General features: G+C 39.3%; 1 protein-coding gene across 1 annotated transcript in view; it reads right to left on the bottom strand.

The window, feature by feature from the left end:
• Nucleotides 1-299: 299 nt before the first annotated feature.
• LOC136866106 (uncharacterized) overlaps nt 300-18,807 on the bottom strand; it is a 57,825-nt gene continuing 39,317 nt past the window's right edge. Inside the window, exon 2 of the mRNA XM_067142784.2 lies at nt 300-6,214. Coding sequence (XP_066998885.2) covers nt 6,078-6,214 — 137 coding nt within the window. The 3' untranslated portion in view covers nt 300-6,077. The remainder of the gene's footprint in view (nt 6,215-18,807) is intronic.

Below are 18,807 nucleotides of genomic sequence, written 5' to 3'. Positions count from 1 at the left end.
GTATTCTAATAACATACAGTTATACTTTTAAAAACATTAACACCGAGCAAGTGGCAGTGCGGTCTGAGTCACGTAGCTTTCAGCTCGCACTCGAGAGATAGGGGGTTCCTACCTCACTCTCGGCAGCCCTGAAGATGGTTTCCCGTGGTTTACCGGCCACTCCTTAGAACTTTTCTATCCCATCATCACCATAAGACCTATCTGCGTTGGTGCGGCATAATGTAATTAAAAAAAGTTAACTTGTGGTAAACGTCGTGGAAGGGAGAAAAGGGGCATTAAAAGATTACAGTACAACAACATAAGTTATAATAATTATACATATGTCTTTATTGCATTATATCAGTGAATACAAAAACGATACTTTGATTACAAGAAATTATATTTGTTGAAATCATAGTTAAATAGTCACATTTTTTCTATTATACATTCATGTTCCTAGTAATGAGATCACTAATATATTTAAAGGACTAGATATTAAACACCAAACAGAACAGATATACAGAAGAAATTAACACATTATCTACAATTCAAAAAGAAAGCAATTTGTTCATTAATTGAAGTAGGAGACAGGTTTCTGTTAGTTTTTTGTCTGACAGTTTTCCGTTCAGTAACTGAGTAATATACGAAAAATATGGAGACCTATTCATCAACTTTTAAGCAGTGCCTGTACAGCAAGAAAAACTGGAAGAACCATAATATTTCTTACTGGGGATAAGTTACCTTTTCACGTTATAATACCTTCAGTTTAAAACGTGTAGTTAAATATTCTCACATGAATGGTGTTCTGAACAGAAATGAGGTGTAACTCGTTTATGGGACTCGAAACGAAGTCTCTCAAATTTCCAGACAGAAAAGCTTATGAGGGCGAATAATAACAACAACAATAATAATAATAATAATAATAATAATAATAATAATAATAATAACAATAATAATAATAATAATAATAGTAATAATGTGTGTTGTATGTTGGGTATTCATTCCGAAGGCTGTTTTGATCCTCCACAGTTCCGCCAACAGCTGTCATAAATAGCCGAGGCGTCACTGAAGAGTCATAGTAGGGAAATGAGGAGTGAGGTAGTTTCCCGTTGCTTTCCTCACAGAGTCACAAGTTCCTATTACATATCAGTCTGCCAAGCCAACTGAGATGCATGCACCAACTGACCCTATGAGTGCTATTTTCACACCATTCATAACAGGGACTGACTGCGTAAGGAATGGTATTACTAGCATCACTCATACCTCGGTCACCTTCATTTTGTCAAAGCCAAGGATGAGACTGGGACAGGACAATGAAAGTAACAAATTTATTCTAGCCCATACCAGAACACATAGTGCACTGTAAACACTACATCTCTCCAGCAAAGTAATAATAATAATAGTTTTGCGTCCAACTACATAAAATATATACGATTTTCGGAGGTGCATTTTATTTCTGTGAAAACACAGTGACAGATAGTTGCACGAAAACCACGGACAAAAGAAGAGCTTGACTATTAAGCATAGCTGGAATATAAAGACTTAGGTTCGATTCTAGGAAGTGTTAGACATTTTCAGCTAAATGTTATTTCAAAGTTTTTATATTTATTAGAAATATTTCTCGAGACGGATTTCAGCATTTTAATAAGCGAACTTAATATTGTATAAACTATTTCAAAGTTTTGATATTTATTAGAAATATTTCTCGAAACGGATTTCAGCATTTTAATAAGCGAACTTAATATTGTATAAACTCTTGGACGACATTACAGCTTTTCTCTGGCATTTTTAACGATAGACTATCGTTATATTGCACAAATGTTCAATTCATATACCTCAATAAACGTAAAATTGAGAATATTGGAAATATTGAGCTCGGCTATGGCACCGTAGATCTGTCCAGAGCACCAATAAGTTTAACATTATAAATGGTCCCAATCTCATTTAAAAAAAATTATATTTCGAATGATTTTGCAAGTCTGATTTGCATATAATGCTGGCATGTTGCCTCAATTACAGCAATCCCACAAACATATTTCTGCCATAAACGTGATACATTTTGGGTTTATGTCATTTGAAAGAGGCAAAATATAGTGAAAATAAGTTTCTCGAAGACTTTGATCTGCTTCATCAGAAGTAACCCACAACTAATTACGAACCTTCTAATATAACAGTTTGTTTCTTTCATTGAATTAATCCAATGTGCATTCTGTGTATTGTAGTGGACCATCAAATAATAAACATATTCCTTACATTAATTTTAATAGTAAACTAAGTTTCGGGGAAGGATTTTAAAGTTGATGAACAGGAATCTCAACATATTTATGATTTTTAAAATGTGTCTGATTTTATGAAAAAACAAAAACAAACAAAAAACAATCAGAAATTAATATAGGGTATGTCACAAGCTTATGAAGTTAATTTTATATAAATAATTCAAGTAACATTTTTAAACACAACTGAGAGAATTGCTTTCGAATACAAAATTATTAACCTTCATGAAGGCTAGTGCTCAAACATTTCCTTCAGATTTTTCGAAGGCTATTATAGTAAATCCAAAATCAACTTTAAATACAAAGGCATTACAGTTTGTAGTGCCTAGTCACCGTGCAATGGGAAGAAATGTTCATTAATACCAGTAATATCTGAGGAATATCACAGACCATTAATCGAAGATGGTTGCTGAGCAATACAATTTATTGAAAACTGTTTTACGAACTTACACAGATACCTAGGATAATTGATAACATGAAGCGGCTAATCTCTACTAATCGTCAAAGGAATGAACAGGAATCTCAATACATATTCACTTTTTTAAATTATTCAATTTTATTACAGAACAGAAATTATCATAATTGTCACAAGCTTCTAAACTTATCACATGCAAACAATGCTAAGAAGTAGGCCTAGAACCATCTGAACTTTTAAAACCACCCACGGAGAAACCTGAGAGTTATGCAACCCGTTTCATCTACATGCTCTGAAGTCAACTGTGATGAAGTACTTCAGGGGGAGACAACGGGAGCGTCGAATTCTGTAGCTTTGACTTCGTATTTTCGGGAAGTTATCAAGGCTTGAGCAGGATGAGTAGATTTTAGTAATCTAGAAGAGACTCGCGGAAAAAACGGCTGATAAGTTATGATTGAGGTTGTGTTCATTACCGTACGTAAAAATACTTAAAATTTATGTTGCAGTTTAGATTTACACCAGTAGGATCTTAGGTAGATATTACGAGGCGTTAAACTTTACCAATTAATTTCAGTTCTGAAAAATGCATGAAGCTCTTCATTAATGACAGATGTTCTATTAAGCAAGAACCGAAAAAACTTGGATTTGTCTTTATTTATGACCCACAAAAACGGTGTTTCTTTAAACGAAAATCTCCTTACTTCATAAATCCGAGAAGCAATATTTTCAAATTATTTATATAAACGAGTATTTGATGTGTTGTGACCTACATGTTCTTACCAAGTACCTAATTTAGTCAGACAGGAAATTATGTATAATATCGAGATGTGTTCGTTAGCAAGTAAGATGGATATAAAAATATTTTAACAATACTGGGACACGGGAAAGCTCTTTTCAGAGAAGACAGTGAAGGACTTCCACTGGTTATTAAATAGATGAAACATTTTCCCTCATTACTTAAAAATATATGTTTATTCCATAAATGGTATGATGATATTCCCCAGAAAACTTAAAAGTTTTATACTTGCCATAAAAGGTAGTACATTCTCTATTAAGAAAGACGTATAAAAAGTATTTTCTGGCACACTATAAAGTGAAAATATAATGAACGCATGCGTAGAAATACAGAGAGATTCCATTAGACTCTACTGAGAACAAACACTTCTTGTGATGACATTGACAAGTCTAAGTTCACTAAAATAATTCTTTGGGATGTCTGCTGTAGGCTGGCAAGGCAATTATCGGTATTGTACCACCCACCAGACGAATGTATAATCTTTATCAACACACAAACATCACTTATTGAATACGCTGCTTTATCTCTCAGTTCCTAAACAGCTCTTCTGTGTGTCCAGTATATAACAGGTCACTATATCATACATTCATTGTGAAATAAATAAAATTATTAATAAATATTTAATACATAATATATAACTGTTATCTTATGTCAGATGCCCGTCAGCTAATTTATACACAATATCGCCAGAACTCATACCTTGACAATAGGAAACAACATCAAAGTTCATACCTTGTGTAAAGTGCTTTCATTGACACGGAACGTTTTCGTATGATTGACCATGTAAAATAGCCATGTACCGATGGGAAACCCTACTGAAATTTGGAATAAAAATGGCCAAAATCCCAAAAATGGGATATTGTCACTAGTAGATAGTCCAAATGTTAGGGCACACGGTGGTACCGCTTCATATTTTACACATTTTCAACGTTCCTATGGAAATAGACACATTCGAATTACACCTGCATGCCCACCCCAGATTTCCTTTTTACTCAAAACAACATCCAGAATTTAAAGTGCTTCAGAAAAACTATTTTTAACTTGAAGAGATTTAACAGTCTAGTACCAGTATGTTTTTAATATTTGCAGTATTAATTTTTTGATGGTTGAATCTTTTAGAAAGATTTTGTATCAACGGAAGGAAAAATCGTGTCTTTATAGATACAAGGCCACTTACTAACAAATACGTTTTTAAACTATACACTTTTGAGAAACAAAATTAATTCTGCAAATTATTCCGTTAACCTTCCTAAACTTAAAAGGCAAGTTTCAAATCCGAGAAGAAAAACTGGTGAACCTGGAGCATTTATAAGAGAGACTTCCATTTTATCGAAAGAATGAGCCATGATTCCAAAATTAATAGATGGATTTAAACAAAATTTAGACTATATTGACCGTCTCATCAAATTTTGTGTTAATCCAAAAAAATTACAAAGATATAAAATTCAGTAGGGTTACCCCTCAAGCTCCGTAATTTTCAGCGTTATAATATTCATCTCAAATAGACTCAATATAAATCAATCTTCTTTGCCAGGCTGAAATATTCAAGGAGTTACTTTATAATTACTACACTCAGTATGCCAGGATTTCGGCAATAATAAACTTGACACCTCATTCAAGAGATACCTTCAGAGGACTCGACAAGCAGTATCAAGGATATTAACTAAAGAAGCCAGAATGAGAAAGTTACTTAATATACAACTTAAGAAACTAAATGGAGAACAGTGACTTACCGAAGAAGAACGAGACATATAGCATTCATTCTCTAATAATAATAATAATAATAATAATAATAATAATAATAATAATTGTAATAATAATAATAATCTCTTTGTCCACAAACTATCGTTACTCTTTTAGGAAACGCTGCAGAGATGCCAGAATTTTGTCGTGCAGGTAAGTTCGTCCATCAAGTTTACAGTCAGAAAATTGACGCATTTGAGGACTCCTGACTGGCCTGGGATCGAAATCCCCTATGAGCCACTCAGCCCGGCAGCAACCTCTCTCTGTCAATAGAAAAGGTCACAAGATTCCTAGTGCTTAACATTTGGACCATGTTACATTTCTTCTTCTGTGTATGTGCTATCAACGGTGTTCTTATTCGATAATTCACTGTTGTCCATTTCTTTTCATAACGAGTATTATGTTGCCTATAGCGTTCTTATATGGGCATTAAAGTTACTGTATTCTTAATATGAAAGACATCAGACTCCTGAAATAAATAACAGAGGTTCTTGGATATTTACAAACAGTTCCTTTCCAGTGTAAGATTATAAAGAATTTACAGTGGAAATGAGTGCAGTAGGGTTTAGTATTGTCAAGGATTCATTATGAAAGAGCAAGTTTGTTTCCTAAGAATAAATCAGATATGATGTTACATCGAGCTTATGAAAGGTATGTCATAAGATAACAATTGAATGACTATTATCTGAAATAATTATCACCTTTCTGACTATCTGGGCTTGCAGTAATGTATAGTATCATTTGACTGCACCACATCTGTGCCAGAAACTCGTCGTCACTTGTTGGAACTGTCCTCGTCAACACAGTGACCCAGCTTGCTACCTCAGCTAGCCGTTCGTTAATCCGGTCCAGTATACAGCTTCTTGGCGCCTCACGACTGCTGGAGTTCTGACGGACTCTTGCTGATACTACTGCTACTGTTGGTATTGCTCGCAGTACGATCCGTCGTCGTCTTTAGTCCACTGCTGCTCCTCACTGAATTCGAGGCTCTCTTGTTCCGCCAGAAATCTGAAAACAAAGGAAAGAGTACTTTAACTTGCTTCCAATTTGAAAAATAATTTTACCTATACACTTAAAATTGTTGCCTCATTCTTCGTTTCTATCTCGGATTAGTTACACCAAAGTCTAAAGTAGGTTCAGTTAATTTGTTTATCTATTTGTTTGTTTGTTACGATATGACGTAAAATTGCTTAACATTATCTCCAGAAAGTCGGTATTTAAGTTGGCTGGTTGTTCCTTAGGCCATACATTAATTGAGTATTTAGTGGCCCATTAGATATTACCTATCTATATATATAACTTCAAACTTTCATGCTTAATACATTTTTATCGCGTGGCGAATAATAGCGTAGTTATTCGTAACAATTACATTTTTCACAAACTTCCAAATTTCTCTGTAAATGTTAGTGTAATCTAAAACGTGTACGTAATAAAAATGTAATTTTCAGTCTTTTATATCTGATATATTTTAACCATGCGAACTATAATAAAAGATATATTCAGGTATTAAATTTGTATTACTACATCTATCAACGCGGGGCATAGCTGACGTGGAAACATTTTTCAGTCGTCATGGTAACGAGGTAATTGACGATAGTGGTCTTTGTTGTGACAGTTTTTATACGGTGCAAAACCGCGTGGTCATTACTCCCTATTGACCAGAAATATAGCTATCAAAATGGGAAAAGCATGAAGGAACGATGAATCAATTAATCGATCGATCAATCAATTAAACAAAGAACAATCGTTCAATCAATCAATCAATCAATCAATCAATCAATCAATCAATCAATCAATCAATCAATCAATCAATCAATCGAATAATAAAAAAGGAGTCGTAGAAAGGGGAAGGGGGGTGAAGGGATGCTGGTAGTGCAGACCTCAGATACCCTAACATCGTTGAGTTGAAGAAGAAATAAAAACAACCAAAATATGATGCCTGCAATATCCCAAGTCACTAAAGGAATAACATAACATTGAGTGACTATTGTTAGTGTCCGCCTCTGTGGTGTAGTGGTTAGTGTGATTAGCTGCCACCCCCGGAGGCCCGGGTTCGATTCCCGGCTCTGCCACGAAATTTGAAAAGTGGTACGAGGGCTGGAGTCCACTCAGCCTCGGGAGGTCAACTGAGTAGAGGTGGGTTCGATTCCCACCTCAGCCATCCTGGAAGTGGTTTTCCGTGGTTTCCCACTTCTCCTCCAGGCGAATGCCGGGATGGTACCTAACTTAAGGCCACGGCCGCTTCCTTCCCTCTTCCTTGCCTATCCCTTCCAATCTTCCCATCCCTCCACAAGGCCCCTGTTCAGCATAGCAGGTGAGGCCGCCTGGGCGAGGTACTGGTCATACTCCCCAGTTGTATCCCCCGACCAGGAGTCTGAAGCTCCAGGACACTGCCCTTGAGGCGGTAGAGGTGGGATCCCTCGCTAAGTCCGAGGGAAAAACTGAACCTGGAGGGTAAACAGATGATGATGATGATGATGATGATGATGATGACTATTGTTAGTTGAGGCATCAACAGCCTCTTCTGCAGCCCCTCATCTCCTCTACATGGCATAACTGCTATGGTTGCAGGAACTAACCCGTCAGCGATGGGCACACCAGCTAGTCAATAAAAAAAATCAACATACAATCTAAGTGATCTCATGTGTAGCCAGAATTCTCAAATGTTTACCATCCAATGACTTGGTTCAGATAGCAGAAACACCAGGTATGAAAACTGCACCGTTCAATGATCCGAGTTTTCAATCTATGAGCTGAAAGGGGCTATTCTGAGTTACGTTTTCCGTGCTTTGTTCTCCTCCACTCCCACAATATTAGGTGTACGATTTGCATTACGTTGCACAAACACTGATAGCTGTTATCGCGATGGGATAGGAAATGGCTAGGAGTGGGAAGGAAGCGGCCGTGGCCTTAATTAATTTACAGCCCCAGCATTTACCTGGTGAGAAAATAGGAAACCACGGAAAACTATCCTCAGGGATGCCGCTAGTGGGGTTCGAACCCACTATCTCCCGAATGCAAACTGATAGCTAAGTGACTATATGAGGTTCATGAGACTTAGCAGCTCTTATATTAACGTCCTTCGTGGATATTTCTGTTCTTCAAATATCCTTAAACGAATGGATCTCTTTATGTTCCTCCGCTTAGTGTTAACCCTCTACTGCATACTGATGCCTTTAGGCAACAAATAACTTTTCACCTGTATAAATGGATAAATATTGTAGACAGAGGTAGTTTTACATCACACCTTGAACTGTCCCAGTGATGCCTTGTTTTTTTTTTTTTTTTTTTTTTTTTTTTTTTTTTTTTTTTTTTTTTTTTTTTTCAACATTAGACAAAATAGCCCTACAACCAAAGGTACTCCTTCCACCCCGTCAACATCCACGCGAACCAACCACCGTTTATTTTACGTGGGCCCTCCCCATCACATTAGCACAGGCTTCAGGAGTACCTCTGGCTCAACCTCAAAGACATTACCGACCTACGGTTCTGCAAGTTGTACTTGCGCCTTGCAGTACGTACCCATGGCCAGTAGGCAGTAATGTTCGGTCTTTGAATGTTAAAAGCTTAGCGTAAAATCGTGAAAAATCGTATATATATTCAACTATGGCAATCCACATCACATATGAGTATTAAGCTATTAGCCCCAGTTAAGAATTGCTGGTACATCTAATACACTGAACGTATGTTGAACATTAAAGCTTGAAATTTTCTTCACGAAATGAAAATGAAAAAAAATTCATGCAGTAGAGCGTTAAGATGGTATGGTTATATAGCTTTACTTGATTCCAAAATAATAATCACTACCATCTCAAAGGATACCAATATGGCTATAATTCAAATGGCCCACATTATTCAGCTGTCCACCAAAGCTTTCTGATCGGACAAAGTCGACAGTTTTAATATCCTTTACCAAAGGCTTAATACTACTTATAATGTACACCAGAGTTTGGAGACACTGTGTTAAAGCAACGGATATTAACACCATGATTGGTGTCACCCCCGCTGAAACCTGCTCAGGAAGACACGCGCCTCGTGTGGCTGACGCATGCGGGTCCATTACGGGACATCATTCGTTAAACAATTGCGTACACAACACGCATTTAATTTATGTTTAAAGGTATTAGCACTAATTTGCTAAGTCAGGAGAGGGTGCTGGTAGCCGCTTCTTCACCTGGTTTAGGGAGCCGTGTTTGACAGCCCAGTCACGTTCATTTTCCGCCACGTGCTCATAAGGCACACACGTGCTGGACAGATGGAAATTATGTTGCTTTCGACAAAGGCTAATCGTGTAGCAGCGTTAGGAGAATCGGACTCGGGCCCCTCTGAACTGCGTTGACCATTTCCACAAGAAGTCGAACGTAAGTCCATTTAAATGTGGGGAATATCTTTTGACCAGAAGAACGTTGATATTTCTACGTTACCCTCGTAGTGAGATATCATTTTCGCACTTCATCTGTTTCCAGATTAGAGAAAATCCGTATGTTTTGAACAGTATGACATTAATATTGCAAAAAACATTATAAGTATAATTTTCACAGCTAGCCTGCAGTTTTACGCGAATTTTAGAATGCTCAAAAATCCCACACACAGGCCAATATTCGAACGACGTCATATTGATAAGAAGCTAGCCGTGATGTATCCCAGCTGCCATGCTTCCCAAATAAATATGATTTTAATTATCATTTTTAAAGCCCTAAACATGCATTAAGTTACCGTCACGATCGGAAGAAAACAAGAGTGATACCACTTGCTAAGCATTGATGCGTCCATTGTTAGCAGTTTAGACAAGTATTGGATGCGTCCAATGTTAGCAGTTTGGACAAGTATTTGATTGCGTCCACTGTTAGCAGTTTAGACAAGTATTTGATTGCGTCCACTGTTAGCAGTTTAGAAAAGTATTTGATGCGTCCACTGTTAGCAGTTTAGACAAGTATTTGGTGCATCCATTGTTAGCAGTTTAGACAAGTATTTGATTGCGTCCACTGTTAGCAGTTTAGACAAGTATTTGATGCGTCCATTGTTAGCAGTTTAGACACGTATTTGATTGCGTCCACTGTTAGCAGTTTAGACAAGTATTTGATGCGTCCATTGTTGGCAGTTTAGACAAGTATTTGATGCGTGCATTGTTAGCAGTTTAGACAAGTATTTGTTTTCTGAGACTGAGTAATGCCGATAAAGTACGAAGGTATAAAAGGTCATCACACACCCAACAGGTAAATGGAAGGAAACTGTGGTGCTGATAATTAAACGTAAAAGATCTATATTGCTCATTTTTTTAAGTTTAAGAAAATTGAAATATTATAAAGATAGGCCCTATATACTGTAGTCCTCGCAATGTATGTTTTCAGAAGGAGGAACAATATAACTAGAATATAACGGAAGAAGTTGACAAGTGTTTCTTTTTGCTAGTTGCTTCAAGTCGCACCGACACAGATAGGTCTTATGGCGACAATGAGGTAGGAAAGGGCTAGAAGTGGGAAGGATGTGTCCGTGGCCTTAATTAAGGTAGAGCTGCAGCATTTGCCTGGTGTGAAAATGGGAGACCACGGAACGCCATCTTCAGGGCTGCCTACAGTGGAGTTCGAACCCACTATATCCCGGATGCAAGCTCACAGCAGCAAGCCCCTAACCGCACGGCCAACTCGCCCGGTGTTGACAAGTGTATATACTTCCGAGATCATTTTTGGCATTTCATATTTTTTGACCAAAAATAGCTTCTAACTCTGAGAATGTACAATACTTGTATACTTCTTACCAAAGACTTGGGAATGCATGGTACTAAAATTTTCCAGGTATTCATCATAAGCTCACGTGATGTAGGATCGAAGCACTCACTTCTGCATAAAAACGTTATATTGAGAAGGGTATCCTAGCACATTCTGTTAACTGGAAGTCGGCCTTTAGTAATGTGCTGTCAGTACAAGTATCAGAGATTATAATTAATTCAGGTCAAATTATGGATACAAGTCTGAAACTAAAAACAGTTTACTCCCTCAACATTTGTATCGTATGGATAAGATAGGAATTCAGGAAAGGTGGTTCATAGTCCCGCAAGGTTCTAATACTTCATCTCTAAACAGTTCCAAACGCTTCTCTTCTTGTCTGGGTAGTGGCAAAAATAATGGTCATCAGTTCGCCGAATGGCTTACTGTGTTACACGTATAACACAGCGTACGGTCAGAGTTCAGGATTCCAGTAATGTTCGAGCAGTGGCGGTTCGTGCATGAAGGGCTTTTGGGCACCGCGCTGCCGTCTTTTCAAAATCATTTAACGTTATTTCATTCTGTGATATTGATTAAAAAAGAGATGGACACATGAAACTATGTCGAACTTATATGGTGTGCTATTCAGTCATACAATGTTATCTTTATTATTTCGGCTGTAAACATTGCTTTTCTGTTTTTCAAGGAAATGGCAAAGGCTTTCTGACCGTGGCTGCTGTCCAGTAAGCACGATATTTTCTCTTTAGTGTGAGGCGCTCAGACTGTGACAGTAGATCCCTCAATAGGTCTCAGCAAGCGTGCGGGGTGCGGGAGGAGCCTGGAAGGGCAATATAGGCTCGTCAGGGGAAGGAAGGAAGAGCGCAGGACGGTGAAAGCCCTGAACGGCAGAGCCCTCAGCAACATCGCCAAGCACTTTACAATATACCTAGGGTTTTTCCCGTACATTAATTGTTGTGAGAGATTAATTCCAAAACGTTTTACAAAATAATGACTTCCATTATACTGACTATTTAAACAATTCAGTTATATAAAGAAGCTACAATAAAGATTGAAAATGTAACCATAACGAGACGGCACTACTTGTAGGGTCGTAAAATTGTTAAATAAGTTTCCATGCTTTGAAATTTGAGCAAGGAGAGAGAAATTCGGGAGTGCACTGTTTAATTGTTTTCATGAATGTCGCTATTATCACTTATGATTGTAATCAGCGTAACAGTGCAGTGCCATAGTACTGCAGTCGGGATTGCATTAGCTGTCAGCTTGTTAATGTGTGCGCATAAATGCACTGTACTGTAGTTAATTCATTTATTTATTAATTAACTTAATGTTAGTGCAAGCAGATTTCTATTCAGCCAGTGTCATCGGATTATATTCTTCTTCTTCTTCTAAAAGTATCGTGCTGCTGGTCAGTGAAAACTAGACAGTTTGGGGAGGGGGAGAAATGGCGGCACAGCCCTGCCAGAGTAAAATGTCACGAACCGCTACTGGGTTCGAGTAGCGACATTTCGAGTAAAATCATAGTTCAATCAACTATCAACAAGCAAACCACAGGAACGAGACTTTCATTACAAAAAATTGCAACATACATTTGCCGATATTCGAATTGCGGCCGCCATGCTATACCATCGATAGTGTACTCTCTCTCTCTCCCCGGGCGAGTTGGCCGTGCGGTTAGGGGCGCGCAGCTGTGAGCTTACATCCGGTAGATAGTGGGTTCGAACCCCGCTGTCGGCAGCCCTGAAGATGGTTTTCCGCGGTTTCCCATTTTCACATCATGCAAATTCCATCGTCGCCATAAGACCTATCAGTGTCGGTGCGAAGTAAAGATGCTTGTAAAAAAAAAAAAAACTCTCTCTGTTATGAAACTCTGCTATAAAATGAAAGTGAGTTCAGACAGCCATTGGAGAGAAATGAAATGGACTTATTAAGTACCACTTATTCAGAATAAACCTTAGAAAACATGTTCCACAGAATGAAATGCTTCCAGTAGTCAAATTTATTTAACCAAGTGATGATTTGTACCACAGGGGATATATAAAGTTCTATGATTATTAAGTGTTGGTGATTATTGTTTAGAGGGAATACAACTGCGCAACCACCCTCTACTAACACTAATCAGAAAGGAAAGAGGTCCGACACTTCGAAAAATGTAGGTATCGGCAAGAGGAAGGGAAAACCACGAAGGACGTGAAAACAAAAGAATCCCTAGACCTCACAAACCTAATACCGTCGGGGTAGGAGTAAAACAAGGGTTGACGAAGGGAGGTCGGATAGGAGTGGTAAACGTGAGGAGTCTGAAACAAGTAAGTGTAAGCAATGCCATGCTCAGCTAAGGGGAGCATGGTCGCCAACCGATACTCCCGATCTGAGAGCCAATGGTCCCTTTTAAGTCGCATCGTAAGAGAGGCAGGGTGTCAAGGATGCATTGTCCCACCCCACCCACAGGGAGATGGATCATTAGTCAATATTTAGATTCTTGAGTTCGATCGTGGTTGAGAGGTCAGTGGCTTGGCCTTAGGCCTTCAGGGTCCTGGCTCGGGGACTGGGGGTTTGTACTGTCCCTAACATTTCTACAACTCATATACGACACACAATACTATCGCAGCCACAATTTCCATGAGCATCATTCCCTTTTAAAAGAATGGATTCTATGGCATGGTGGTGTGTCGCGGCATGCAGGAATCTCTAGTCAAGGTAACGTTTATCTTCCCGCCAACTCGCCCAGTAGAAGTGACCTTCGGCTTCATGAGGACTGCACGCCTATTTCTGAAGTGTTTACGAACTAATAGCAATTCAGGATTTGTTCGCGAATTGGCAACCAGATCTCTCAAAACAGCCACCCTGTCCTATTTCTTTCTTTCTTTCTTTCTTTCTTTCTTTCTTTCTTTCTTTCTTTCTTTCTTTCCCCTTTTCATTTCCTCCTGTTATTCTCTATTTCTTTTATCTTTGTTTAAATATTACCCGACCTGCTGGACGACGTAGATCAGGCGATAAGAGAAACTAGTGTGTCGATTATTTAAGAGTTTAAATGTCCTTTGCAATATACTGACCTACTGTGGGTCGTGTGTATAAAAGTGATCGACAGGAAAGTTGTGTCGTTTACAAATTTCGTCAGTGCTGAGAACCTGAAACTGTAACATACATTGTTTAGTTAACTCTAGTGTTGTGTGTGATCCTATTTTTTCTTGTAGGTTGCCCACTCGTTCATTTTTGGCCGGAAGTTCTTACTGATGCAACTCCGATGTGAAGAGGTGCATTACGTGTATCTATAGTGGCCCTCCGCGTGAAAACGAAGGAGAGTAGAACATAAAATCCTAGTGTGCGATCCACAGGACTGAACTAGACGCGGCTAAAATCCTTGACCCGACCTGCTATCGAACCCGGGACCATCTGAACCAGGGGGCGTTACAATGACAATTCAGCCTAGGAACAAGACAAACTGTTAATAATAAAATAATAATCTTTGCAGTCAACATACGTTAGGGTCTGTAGTTTGTCCCCGAACACTTTAACGAACCGACAGGGAGTTGTTACATTTTAACACCTTCAAATGGCACCAGTCCCACTGCTTTAGAAACGAAATAACGATTTACCTACTCTACCCATAAGATCGGCAGTAATTTTTTAAAAGTGCTTCTTCTTGTCCTTTTTTCAATTTTTTGGACTCAGCACTTCATATCAATTTTGCCCAGATTTTACGGCCGGGTGGATGAACAAAAACACCCATTCCCCAAGCTAGATGAATTAACTATACACGGTTAAAATCCCCAACCCAAGGTTCGCTGAACGGAAGGTTATTACGCTGACCATTCAGCCAAGAAACAGGACGACAACGTGCATAATAATGAAATAATTAAAAGCGATGCAATAAGTAACACCAGCGAGTTTGTTCAAGGCTTAACGTCTCCATCCGACAGACGAATCACCATCAACAGCCTCATATTCCCTCGTTCCACTTGAAAACTGCAGAGAGATTTGGAAGTGAACGCAGGCTTTTGGCACGTAATTTAGTGATTCGAATTTGTGAACCACCACCCCAACTACCCTGCCGGCTAACACTGTGATGGTGATTGTTTTTTTTCACCAACGGGACTCGAACCGGCTAATCACTGTGCCATACCATAACGATCATAGCCACCTCACGGGCAATTTCGAAACGATGAATAGCGATACCCATTTTGTCGGCAAACAGCGAAACAGTAGTGAAAATATGTTACACCTTTCGCTGTACAGTAGGAAAAAGTAGACGACGAACTCTATGGATGAAGAATACCGTAGACTGGTATGGGTTGGACACGATGGGTCTGTTCCGTGTCGCTACATCCAAATTCAAGATCGCCATGTTGACCGCCAACCTTCGCTAGACGGTGGCACATTAAGAAGAAGTAAATACCAAGTAGTATGAGAACGAGGATTAATTAACTAATGGAACTACATAATGGTGGCAGCAAGAGTAATACATATAAATGTCAGATGAATACGAAGATTTCTGGCCGCAAACGCGGATTAAAAAGAGAAAATCTTGACATGGATGATATTTGATTTCAAAATCTAGTTATCTTTCAACCATCGATGAGCATGGTTAATTGGATCCGTGGTAGAGTGTCGGCCTCCGGATTCCAAGATAGCGGGTTCGAACCCGGCAGAGGTAGTCGGGTTTTTGAAGGGCAGAAAAAAGTCCATTCGACGCTCCATGTCGTACGGTGTCGGCATGTAAAAGATCTCTGGTGATACATTTGGTATTTACCCGACAAAATTAATTCAATCTCAGCCATAGACGCCCAAGAGTGATCCGGTTTACTCTAGGTCCGCTAGATGACAGACAGAGTAAACCGGAACGTCGAAATTGACAAGCAGACAGCCAGATGGCGTCAAATCGAAATGTCTGCAAAACGGTAGCTGAGGCCATACGATTATTACTATTATTATTATTATTATTATTATTATTATTATTATTATTATTATTATTTTAACCACCTTCTCAGTTACAATCTTCGCCTGCTAGAGAATGGGCAGGTTATTAATTTTTGAAGTATGGATCACAATACAGATGCGAGTTAGATTTGTAAAGAATAACAAACTAGAAACTGTAGGCTATTTTATTATTGTTGAGATATTCGATTAACTGTGTGCTGTTACTAATCAATTAATGTACGTTCAATGATGAGCAACATTAGGTACCTACTTTTTAATAATAATAATAATAATAATAATAATAATAATAATAATAATAATAATAATAATAATCCGCCTCTGTGGTGTAGTGGTTAGTGTGATTAGCTGCCACCCCCGGAGGCCCGGGTTCGATTCCCGGCTCTGCCACGAAATTTGAAAAGTGGTACGAGGGCTGGAACGGGGTCCACTCAGCCTCGGGAGGTCAACTGAGTAGAGTGGGTTCGATTCCCACCTCAGCCATCCTGGAAGTGGTTTTCCGTGGTTTCCCACTTCTCCTCCAGGCGAATGCCGGGATGGTACCTAACTTAAGGCCACGGCCGCTTCCTTCCCTCTTCCTTGCCTATCCCTTCCAATCTTCCCCATCCCTCCACAAGGCCCCTGTTCAGCATAGCAGGTGAGGCCGCCTGGGCGAGGTACTGGTCATACTCCCCAGTTGTATCCCCTGACCAAGAGTCTGAAGCTCCAGGACACTGCCCTTGAGGCGGTAGAGGTGGGATCCCTCGCTAAGTCCGAGGGAAAAACCGAACCTGGAGGGTAAACAGATGATGATGATAATAATAATAATAATAATAATAATAATAATAATAATAATAATAATAATAATAATAATAATAATTGCTTGACGTCGCATCGACACAGATAGGTCTTATGGCGATGATGGGATAGGAAAGGACTAGGAGTGGGAATGAAGTAACCGTGACTTTAATTAAGGTACAGCCCCATGGTTTGCCTGATGTGAAATTGGGAAACCACGGAAAACCATCTTCAGAACTGCCGAGAGTGTGGCTTTCAAAAACTATTATCTCCCGAAAGCAAGCTACCTGAGCAAACCACGAAGCCGCTCGCTCGGTACAGATATTTTTCCTCATCTAAGCGTTGATGATTACGAGTCAATAGGCGTTATTGTTCACCTGAGCAATGCGGATTGCGGACAGTTTAGAAGTCATTTTTCACCATTTTCAAAAGTATTTTCAGTGACACTGGTTTCATCAGATTTGGAGTGTACACTTTGGGTAGTGTTCCTTGTGAGTTACGCTATACCGTATATTCCTGTCAGGAAAACTGTTGCAGGAGCAGTAGGCCACATGCCTGCACGACTAGCCTGTGGCCTTCTTTGGATCACATCATCCATAAACATGTGTCTACCAGACATTTCTCTTCACTAAGCCGATCCTTAATAGTGATGCAACACTGGATTTTCTACGTGTTTCCTTGTAAGCCAATAGTCATAGCTTAGAAAAGCTATGACTTGGTAACAGAGAAAGTGATCTCAAAAGCAGTATCAAAACCACTGACCACTCATAGACGGACCTGAAATACGCCCTTCCTAAAATAAGAATAATGTGTTTCTTGACCAATATGGTGTTCCTGTAAATAATAATAATAATAATAATAATAATAATAATAATAATAATAATAATAATAATAATATGATGGTATGGGTACAGTCGGACTCGTTGGCTGAATGGTCAGCGTACTGGCCTTCAGTTCATAGGGTCTCGGGTTAGATTCCCGGCCGGGTCGGGGATTTTAATCGTTTCTGATTAATTATTCTGGCTCGGGGACTGGGTGTTTGTGTCTGTCCGAACACTTTTCTCTTCATATTCACACAACACACTACACTACCAACCACCACAGAAACACGCAATAGTGATTACATCCTTCCATATATGTTTGGCGTCAGGAAGGGCATCCGGGCGTAAAAGATGGGCGAAATCCATATGTGCGACACAGTTCGCACCCGCGGCCCCATAGGTGTGGGAAAAGCGGTAGGAAAAGAAGAAGAAGATTCAATCTGACGCCATCTAGGAAGACTGTGCGTCAATTTCGACGTAACAGATTGCGGAGTAAACCGGTTCTCTGTTGGGCCATCTATGACTGAGTTTTGATTAGTTCCCAAATGTGTCACGACAGATCATTTACATACCATAATAATTATAATTTCGTGTGGCTATTTCTAGCCGAGTGCAGCCCTTGTAAGGCAGACCCTCCGATGAGGGTGGGCGGCATCTGCCATTTGTAGGTAACTGCGTGTTATTGTGGTGGAGGATAGTGTTATGTGTGGTGTGTGAGTTGCAGGAATGTTTGGGACAGCACAAACACCCAACGCCCGGGCCATTGGAATTAATCAATGGAGGTTAAAATCCCGGCCGGGAATCGAACCCGGGACCCTCTGAACCGAAGGCCAGTACGCTGACCATTCAGCCAACGAGTCGGACATTTACATACAAACATCGTATGATATGAAGGAGGATATTTCTAGATTTGATTACTTTGACGATCTTTGTCATTTGAGCTTTTATATCTGTAATTCGGATATCCTTAAGTATCTTAATGAAAGATAGTAACAATTAGATTCTTGTCTTAGAATTTTGTTCTGAAACGTCTGTGGTCTTGTTAGTGGCGTCTTTGGAATATAGCTCCAAGCCTCACAAACATACAAGATGTGCCCAACGCATGCAAATATTTCTGCTGGTGTTATTGGGGAGGTATAGAAAAAGCTAAACAGCAATGCTGTTACTAAGTTCAAAATGCAGTGAGAAGTTGCGTTATTGACAAAACCATCTGAACTCTTTCGATAGCCGCAGATTGCGCAACTTGGTGTGATTGGCGCGCAGAGTGCCCGGAGCGGGAAGACGACCGTTCATACCACGACCTTGCCCACGCATATGAAGTCACAGTCTTACTCAGAGCAAAGAA

Source organism: Anabrus simplex, chromosome 3, assembly GCF_040414725.1.
Source record: "Anabrus simplex isolate iqAnaSimp1 chromosome 3, ASM4041472v1, whole genome shotgun sequence".
NCBI classification, from domain to species: domain Eukaryota; kingdom Metazoa; phylum Arthropoda; class Insecta; order Orthoptera; family Tettigoniidae; genus Anabrus; species Anabrus simplex.
Note: the sequence above shows the minus strand (reverse complement) of the source record. Positions and strands in the feature narration are given on the sequence as shown.